This window comes from Sprattus sprattus (genome assembly GCF_963457725.1).
Source record: "Sprattus sprattus genome assembly, chromosome: 6".
NCBI lineage: Eukaryota > Metazoa > Chordata > Actinopteri > Clupeiformes > Clupeidae > Sprattus > Sprattus sprattus.
The window spans coordinates 9,825,164-9,835,163 of NC_137925.1; the positions used below are offsets into that span (position 1 = coordinate 9,825,164).

The 10,000-nt window shown below is 49.7% G+C and overlaps 2 protein-coding genes across 2 annotated transcripts in view; both read right to left on the reverse strand.

Annotated features, from left to right (window-relative positions):
• The window catches only part of gdf2 (growth differentiation factor 2), a gene marked incomplete at both ends in the record, with an annotated part of 2,981 nt that extends 1,260 nt beyond the window's left edge, over positions 1-1,721 (reverse strand). The window contains 3 exons of the mRNA XM_080840803.1: positions 70-515; positions 1,220-1,418; positions 1,524-1,721. Of these exons, the coding sequence (XP_080696929.1) occupies positions 70-515; positions 1,220-1,418; positions 1,524-1,721 (843 nt within the window). The remainder of the gene's footprint in view (positions 1-69; positions 516-1,219; positions 1,419-1,523) is intronic.
• Positions 1,722-5,427: 3,706 nt separating this feature from the next.
• On the reverse strand, positions 5,428-9,715 carry gdf10b (growth differentiation factor 10b; the record flags this gene model as incomplete). Its single annotated transcript, XM_080841319.1, has 3 exons — positions 9,222-9,715; positions 7,289-8,313; positions 5,428-5,619 (listed from the first exon to the last, which is right to left on the reverse strand). The coding sequence occupies exons 1-3, from the start codon at positions 9,472-9,474 to the stop codon at positions 5,428-5,430; spliced, it is 1,470 nt and encodes a 489-aa protein (XP_080697445.1). The 5' UTR covers positions 9,475-9,715.
• Positions 9,716-10,000: the final 285 nt, after the last annotated feature.

Consider the following 10,000-nt stretch of genomic DNA (forward strand, 5'->3'; position numbering starts at 1 on the left):
AATCTTTCTCATGTCTTCCAGATGCCTGTGGTCTCTCCTCATTTGCAGGTGATTCTCTGTTAGGGGTACTAAGAGCTTGTCTCCTCCGTTCTCCGGTTCTACCTGATCTGTCTCTTCTTCCTGTCGCCCTGCTGTCTGACGTCCTGGTTCTTTCCCTGTCAGCGGTTCTCCGTGTTCTCCCTCTGCCTCCTCACCTCTTCTTCTCTCTGTTGTTGGTTCTCTCGGTTCCGCTCTTATCTCTTCTGTCTGTTCTCCTGTCTGCTCTTGATCGCTTCTGTGTTCTTGTTCAAGCGTTCGCTCTCCCTGGTCCTTCCTCAGCCTGTGTTCCGCGTGGTTCTCCAGCTGGTAGACCCTGATGGTTGCGGCGGTTCCGTGCGGGCACGGGCCGGTTCTGGGCCTGGTCAGGGTGAACAGCCTGAGCTGAGCCGAGGTGATCTCCTCACTGCTCGGAACCGAGACGTTGAACAGGAGCCGGTGTTTGATCACGCCGCCCGGCGCCTCCCTGAAGGTGATGTCTGAAAGGGACACGCAGACATTTTTGAGGAAATATTACGCCATTAATGCTTAATATTAATTACATCAGTGTAATCAAAACCCATAACCTTACATAACATCATAGCTTGTGAAAAACACGTTGTTTGAAATGTTATTAAGTGAGTATTATGTCATTATTAATTTAGTGTAATTAAAACACTCAACCTTACATGATGACATCATAGCTTGTGAAAAACACATCGTTTAAAATGAAGAGAATGAAACAATCTATGAAACCAATTTGAAGAGGAATAGTCTGTGAATAGCTGTGGACTATGGTGGGGAAGAGCAATGCTTGTCAACTCAACTAGTAAATCAGACACTTAATAAATCTACTGCACAGGGAATACAATTCAGTAGAGTTCGACAGAGCTCAGCAGTGTGTGATGTGTGTAGTGTCATCTCTGCTGTGTGTGTGTGTGTGTGTGTGGTGTGTTTGGTAGCCTAAGCCCAGCTGTGTGTGGTGTGTCATCTCTTCTGTGTGTGTGTGTTTGTGTTGTGTAGTGTCATCTTTGCTGTGTGTGTGTGTGTGTGTGTGTAGTAGCCTAAGCCCAGCTGTGTGTTGTGTGTGTAGTGTCGTCTCTGCTGTGTGTGTGTGTGTGTGTGTACGTGTGCGGTAGCTTAAGCCCAGCTGTGTGTGTGTGTCTGTGTGTGTGTGTGTGTGTGTGTGTGTGTAGCCCCTCACCTTGCATGCTGAAGCTGCGTATCACGTCTGCCCGGGGAGAGGAGGAGGAAGAGGAGGAGGAGGAGGTGTCGGAGGCGTATTTATTGTACAGTTGCACCATGAAGTCGGGGGGGCGGACCCTGCTGTGCTCCTGTGGGGCGCTGGACAGGTTCAGCTTTCGCAGGAACTCCTGCTTCATGGTGCCCAGGAACCTCTCCCTCTGTGCTCGCGCCTCCTCCGCCGCCTCCACCTCCTCCTCTGCCCCCAGCTCCTCCGCTGCCAACTGTGCCTCCTCCTCCTCCACCTCCTCCTCTTCCTCCGCCACCTCCTCTTCCTCGGCCGGCAGCTCCTCCGCTGCGGAGTGCTCCAGAGCAGGCAGGGATTCCGGCTCCCCCAGCCGGTTCCTCCACCCCAGAGCTCCGAGTTCTTCTGTCTGGTTCCCGTCCAGCGGCCTGGTTCTCAGGGTTCTGCTGTATTGAACCAGACTGAGGCAGACCCGGAGGAGAACCTGACCTGATCGCATCGTGCCTCGAAACCTCCTCCCAACTGTCTTTACGCTTTTCAATCTGCTAATTTTACCCAGACGAGACTAGCGACTGCGGTTGGAGTGTTAGGCACTGGTCTTGGGGACCCTGGCTCCTCTAGTGTGAGTGTGTGTGTGTGTGTGTGTGTGTGTGTGTGTGTGTGTGTGTGTGTGTGTCCTGGGTTCACTCTAATGGTATACAATAAACTCTCTGGACACCCAAAATAGACACAACGCGTCTCTTATCTCGCCCAGAGAAGCCTTGTTTTAGGCACTGTTATCAGAGGGGCCACAGGGTTAATGAACACACTGTAAACAACACACACACACACACACACACACACACGCTAACATGCATACACACACACACAAACATGCATAGACACACTCACACACACACACACACGAACATGCATACACACACACACACACACACACAGTGGGGTAATGAGAGAGAGGCCAGCGAACGATGTGGGGTCACAGACTAGAACCCTTAGTGCTCTTCCTCAAATTCCCCAGTTTCTGACACTCCTGTTTCCGGCAGTTGCCTGCCAGCTCTCCCGAACTGACACACACACACACACACTCACTTACACAAACACACACACACACACTCACTTACACAAACACACACACTCACTCACAAACACACACACACAATCACTCACTCACTCACAGACACACTCACACACAAACACACACACTCACTTACACACACACTCACACATAAACACACAGAGACACAGAAACAGAGACACACACACACACAGAGCTGAGGGCCAGCCCTCCCACACTGACACGGAGCTGAGGGTGGACTGCTGCCTGGACACCCCAGTGTGTTCTACCCGGTGGTAAATCTGTGTTATTTTTTTACACAAACGCGAAACATTTTTTTTTTCAGAAGTGGTTTCTGTTTCACCACCCTCAAGCTTCATCATAATTCTGCAGCAGATGGAGGAGGTGAGAGAGAAGTGTGGAAGAGAGAGAGAAGGTGTAGAAGAGAGAGGAGGTGTAGAAGAGAGAGAGGAGGTGTAGAAGAGAGAGAGGATGTGTAGAAGAGAGAGAGGAGGTGTAGAAGAGAAAGGAGGTGTAGGAGAGAGAGAGGAGGTGTAGAAGAGAGAGGAGGTGTAGAAGAGAGAGGTGTAGAAGAGAGAGAGGAGGTGTAGGAGAGAGAGAGGAGGTGTAGAAGAGAGAGGAGGTGTAGAAGAGAGAGAGGAGGTGTAGAAGAGAGAGAGGAGTAGAAAGAGGTGAAGGAGAGGAGATGAAGGAGAGAGAGGAGGTGTAACTGAACCCGTAAAAATGCTAATGCCCTTCTGAGATTACTCACATACACACACACAGACACATGACCTCCCTCCACACACACACACACACACACACACAGAGACACATGACCTCCCTCTACACACACACACACAGATACATGACCTCCCTCTACACTAACACACAGAGACACATTCTTGTCACACACATGGCCTCCCTCTACACACACACACACACACACACACACACACACACACACACACACATATTAAAATGCTGTTATAAGTGAATGATTTATTCGGTCACTACTAGACTAACATCTGCAAACACAAAGAGGAAAGGGTGAAGATGACGATATATTCACATACTCTGATTAATATGGGCAGGACTGAAGATGACGATATATTCACATACTCTGATTAATATGGGCAGGACTGTAGAACCCATGCTATCTCCTGATTTATATGGGCAAGACTGTAGAACTTGTGATATCTCCTGAGGAACCACAGCGATGTCAAAGTGTTGTGTTAGAGGTTCCGATTCTCAAATGTCACTGCAGTACAGTAGATAGTGAGTTTCTGACTTGTTTGTTGGTAAATACCTACAGCCTGAGCGAGAACAGAACAGGAACATGAGAACACTGTTAATACTTTAGCTAATTAGCATATAAACATGAGAACACTGTTAATACTTTAGCTAATTAGCATATAAACAGGAGAACACTGTTAATACTTTAGCTAATTAGCACTTAAACAGGAGAACACAGTTAATACTTTAGCTAATTAGCACTTAAACAGGAGAACACAGTTAATACTTTAGCTAATTAGCACTTAAACAGGAGAACACAGTTAATACTTTAGCTAACTAGCACTTAAATAGTAGAATATCACATCAACATGTGTGTGGTCTAAAAAGGCACCACACAGAAACTAAATATATTCAAGTTACAGGAAATAATCTGCAAAGCAAATACTGCATGTAATGACAGTATAATACATGCATATGGGTTATGGTTATGTACATTGAATACAAATATATAGCTCATGTATATATGTGCACAACTCTGAGATACGTTTTGCCAACATACTGGTACTTTGTCTGGGCAGAAATCATAAAACTGATTGAATACCCAAACACACCTAATAACCCTGACCCAGAGAGAGGACCTGAGGGAGGACTATAGAGGATCACCCCTAATAGCCCTGACCCAGGGAGAGGACCTGAGGGAGGACTATAGATGAGCACCACTAATAGCCCTGACCCAGGGAGAGGACCTGAGAGAGGACTATAGATGAGCTCCCCTAATAGCCGTGACCCAGGGAGAGGACCTGAGGGAAGACTATAGAGGAGTTCCCCTAATAGCCCTGACCCAGAGAGAGGACCTGAGGGAGGACTATAGAGGAGCTCCCCTAATAGCCCTGACCCACAGAGAGGACCTGAAAGAGGACTATGGAGGAGCACCCCTAATAGCCCTGACCCACAGAGAGGACCTGAAAGAGGACTATGGAGGAGATATGCTGACTGAATGTCCATATGTTTAGTGTTTAAATGGAGATTTCATCCATTCCTCAGAAAATTTAAATCGCTTCCACCTAATGGGCAGCAGGTGGCAGCACTAGCTCAACTCTGAGGGACAGCTATAGGCATGCAGTATTGGCCAATCTTTAAGTTCACAGCAACTGACACTTTTTCATAAACTAACTAGTTGGACCATTCCATGGGTTAGCTTACTATGAGACCTACAGATCATTTATTTGCAAAAATAAGGTTCTGCCAGGAAAATATTTCTATTCGTTTTTCTATTCACGCGTCTGACATGTCTGAATGAAAAGCTACTCTCATATTTCTATGAATTTTTCTATTCCCATGCCTGAAGTGGTCTATGAGCTAATCTGCAGAGACCACACAGATTTCTCTTAAATGACTGAAAACCCAGGACACGTTTCTGTGTAACATCACCCCGTTCATCAACACATGTGGAACTGAGTGAATTTGAGGCTTAGAAACACGGAGAACAACTTCCACTTCTGCGCCCTCGGGCATTCATAGTCATATTGTAGGTCCATTATGGGAGTCACTGTGTGTGTGTGAATGTGTGTCCGCCTGTGTGTGTGAGAGGGAGAGTCCCTGTGTGTATGTGAGTGTGTGTGCGAGAGTGTGTGAGAGGGAGAGTCCCTGTGTGTGTGAGTGTGTTTGTGCCTGAGTGTTTTAGAGGGAGAGTTTGTGTGCATGTGTGTGTCTCTGCATGAGACAGACTGTTCATTCCTTTCTCGTGAACTTGAGCAGGTGTGTGTGTGTGTGTGTGTGTGTGTGTGTATGTGTGTGAGAGAGAGAGAGAGACAGACTGCTTGTTCTTTCTCATGATCTTGAGTGGGTCCCGGTAGTCTTGTGGGGGAGTTGAAGTCTTTTCCAGCTCTGCTGTGAGTCCTGCTGGTTCCTCTCCTCACCGGCAAGCACAGGTATCCACAGACATTCCGGGGTAAACCTTCAGAACGAGGTTCCGCTCTGGCTCCAGGTACAGAACCGGCAGCGAGCTCATTTTATCCGGAACACAGCAGGGCTCCGGAATGCCGGGAATGATTCCGACCGCCTTGACGATGCTCTGGATGGTGGCGTGGTTGGAGGGCCGAACCACCTGCAGAAGATTGTGGGAGCAGGAAAACAAATTAGTAAACTTAGTTTCTACGGAGGCCTACAAGGACCAGTTTGTGCTTTTCCAGATGTGTTTGACTTTTTCAGCACTGTGTTTTGTCTTGTATCTTGGGTCAAAAGAATGACACTGTTACTCTGATCCCATGCATGAAGGAATCACCAGTTTTGATCCTGACCAACACTGTTCTTCCATCGCAGAGCTGTAAATCACAACATCAATCACCTTTATTGATCCTAACCAACACTGTTCTTCCATTGCAGAGCTGTAAAACACAACATCAATAACAACTCAGAGAGTCCTCCAACCACTATGTCTGTTTCATCACCGAGGTCTGAGATGACCATCATATGGGTTGATCATCCAGTTACTCAGTATCTTGTCTTAATAAAGCGACTAGTAAGGCCTGCTTCATTTTATTCTGTTCTAGATCTGAGAGCTGTTAGCCATTGCTGTGCCACTGCCAGGAGAAGGAAATAAGCAAACGTGCTGGTCGACCAACGGCACCGTCACACCAAGAACAAAGATGGATTCTCACTGACAAACTCGCTAGAAGGATTGCTAAAACTCACACTTAATTTCTTCACATTAAGTTCACTCCTCCATGCTGCTCCCACTACCACCATTACTGTTTGTACAACGGGCTAACGTGCTCTCACTGACAGCAGGGTGCCAACAGGCTAACGCGCTCTCACTGACAGCGGGGTGCCTACAGGGTAACGTTCTCTCACTGCAAACGGGATGCTAACAGGCTAACGTGCTCTCACTGACAGTGGGGTGCCAACTGGCTAACGGTAAGTTGGCTATCTGTGGTGCAGATGGATGATGTGGACCTGCTCTCTTCCTGTTAACACTTTCACCGCCAATAGTGAGGGTGATGAACAGCCAATAGTGAGGGTGGTGAACAGCCAATAGTGAGGGTGATGAACAGCCAATAGTGAGTGTGATGAACAGCCAATAGTGAGTGTGATGAACAGCCAATAGTGAGGGTGATGAACAGCCAATAGTGAGTGTGATGAACAGCCAATAGTGAGTGTGATGAACAGCCAATAGTGAGTGTGATGAACAGCCAATAGTGAGTGTGATGAACAGCCAATAGTGAGGGTGATGAACAGCCAATAGTCAATAGTCAGGGTGATGAACAGCCAATAGCCAATAGTGAGTGTGATGACCAGCCAATAGTGAGGGTGATGAACAGCCAATAGCCAATAGTGAGGGTGATGACCAGCCAATAGCCAATAGTGAGTGTGATGACCAGCCAATAGCCAATAGTGAGGGTGATGACCAGCCAATAGCCAATAGTGAGTGTGATGACCAGCCAATAGCCAATAGTGAGTGTGATGACCAGCCAATAGTGAGTGTGATGAACAGCCAATAGTGAGTGTGATGACCAGCCAATAGTGAGGGTGATGAACAGCCAATAGTGAGTGTGATGACCAGCCAATAGCCAATAGTGAGGGTGATGACCAGCCAATAGTGAGGGTGATGAACAGCCAATAGTGAGTGTGATGACCAGCCAATAGCCAATAGTGAGTGTGATGACCAGCCAATAGCCAATAGTGAGGGTGATGACCAGCCAAAGGCTCTCTGAGATCCCTGCGTGCTGTAATGGGTTCTGTAACAGAACAGTGAGGTACATTTGGTGTTCTCTCACCTTGGAAATGGGAAACCTGCAGGTTCCAGCACAGTAGAATGCCTCGAACGCCTTGGGGGCGAGAACCCACTCACTCCAGCCGATGTCGGCGAAGTCGACCCTGAGGTAGCGGCGGGAGCACACGCGCGGCTCGTTCCCCTGCCGCCGGCGTGCCTTCTTCATGGTCCGCTCGTCGAACTTCAGCACCCGAGACCCCCCCTCCTCCAAGCCCCCCCCCTGGGGGCTCACAGCGTCTCCACCGGCGAGTTTCTGAGAGTGTGTGCCGTGTGAGTCTCGGCCCATGTGTGTTTGGTGCGTGTCTCGATCCGCATGCGTGTAAGAGTGTGTGTGGTGTGGTGTGTCACGGCTGGGCGATTTCGGTTTGAAAGGGAAGTAGGTATTTTCCCAGAGTTCCCTGTTCTTGGGCTCCGTGTGGTGGAGGTCTGGCAGCAGGTTGTTCTGAAGGTGTTCCGCCTCCCGTCTTGGCCGGCTGTTCTGGTTCTGCCCCAGGTTCTGGTTCTGGCTCCGCTGGTCCTCTGCACCGGGGAACGGGCCGTACCGCTGGAGGGTGGCAGCCACGCTGTTGGGCTCACCGATGGCCCGATCGTCAGCGTACACCAGCAGGTACGGCAGCGCCAACCCTGACCCGTCTTCTGGCCTGGACCCTGCGGCCCAGTCCAGGCGGCGCTGCTGGTGGTGCTCGACGGCGTCGGGCTCGAACTCGGCGGTGAGGAGCAGGTGGCCGGCGGCGCGGGCCGTTCGGACGGGAGAGGAGACGTTCCGCAGGAGCCAGCTGGTACGGCGGTGGAGGGGCAGCGGTAGGGTGGCGAGGCGGGTGGCAGGGGACCCCCCCCTCAGCACCAGGCGCCCGGGAGGAGGGGGCGCTGCAGCAGGGGGGCGGCAGGACGGGCCGCGGGGGCGGCGACAGCTCCAGGGCCTGCGCACACGAGGTGGCTCCAGGAAGTGAAGCGTTGCCGCGACGACGACCTCTGCCTCTGGGATGGAGGTCAGGTTAAATTGGAACAAGACCTTGTTGTTGAGGAACACTGGAGGGCACAAGAGTTTTAATACGGTTATGTGGAAATCTTTTTTTTTTATGAGACAAAAACAAAACTCCCACTCAGACAAACTGTTCCCCTCATAATGTTGGTGTAAACCCGTCTTTTAAAAATGATGGTAATTGTTATTTTATAAAACAATGAAATTGCCAGCAACCCCATAAAACAATCTTGTAAACAACACATTTTTTGCATTCTCAAATACACACACACCACGCTCGGGTGTTTTAATGAGTCAGGCTAATAAAAAGACAAACACGGCTCCTGAATCCGCGAGAGGCATATGGAAATGTTTAAGAGAAGCCCCTCGCGCCCCCGAGTGCCGTTACACTGAGGGATGTTGTCTCGCGCACTGGAAACTTTACAACGGCCAAACTGAGTGCCTCCGAGCATGAAACCAATCGTTGTGTGCAGGGTGTCTGTGTGTGTGTGTGTGAGTGTGTGTGCGCGTGTGTGTGTGTGTGCAGAGTGTCTCAATCTCATGAAAGTCGAGCTGAGACACTTTTATCAGTTGGGCTAAATCGCTCTGTCGTAGGGTACACGAGGGCTAGGGGAAGAAGGGTCTAAGTACGCGTCGCGCGCCTTGCTCTGGTCCACAGACACACACACATCTGATAACGAGCGGCAGGCGAAAACAACATTATGCAGGCGCCCATGGTGTGAATTTCCCGATTTTGGCTCACATGCTGCCAGGCGGTTCTAAGCCATAACCGTTCTGTCCAGTTACGTGCAAACTCCCCGCCAGTCGATATGACTCTGATATCACATTCTTACACACACACACACACACAAACACACAATCTGTTGTTTGAAGTACTCTGCTATGCCTTCGAGTGTTTATGGTGTACTCTGTGGGGAGATGACGCTACTCCCCGACCCATCAGTCTATCACTCACCTGGAACAGCCTTGAAACTCCTCACGGTGTTTCCGTCCCGTTGGCGATGCTCTTTAGTATATTTATCATAGATTTTGTACATATTTAAGGTGACAACATCCTGCGAGTCCCTATCAAACGCAGCGCGGTCAAAGATGCGTTCGCTGGCTGAACCGAGTGCCTCTCTGTCCGGCGGTGATGCGTCCACCACTGTGCATCTCCGCGTGCTGAGATAGAAAAGTAAATGCAGTGCGCACAGGTATGTAACCGCCATGGTCTAGTGTCCCATCAAAAGTAAACGAGGCAAACTTGCGTAATATTCTCTCACATATATGAAACCGCCATGGTCTAGTGTCCCATCAAAAGTAAACGAGGAAAACTTGCATAATATTCTCTCACAGATATGAAACCGCCATGGTCTAGTGTCCCATCAAAAGTAAACGAGGCAAACTTGGGTAATATTCTCTCGGAGTGAAACGCCGGTCCTGGGCTCCGTGTCCGACGCGCTACTCCCGCTGCTGTGGCGGCAGCGCTATGCAAAGCTCTGTGGCGTCCCGCCTGCTCGCGCTGTGTAGGTCCTGCCGCTTGTACACTTGTCTCCACATACTGCCGGCGGCTACGGGGCTCACGCGATGACAGATGGTGACGCTCTCGGCCGCCAGCCAACGAGATCCGAGACGCTCATCGGCTCCACAGCCTGACAAATGTGTGGCGGCTGCACGCACACTTTTCCAGACGGTTTTACCGCTTCTTCCTGTGAAGACATTATTCAGAACGTTTAGCAACAGAAACGTCACCAG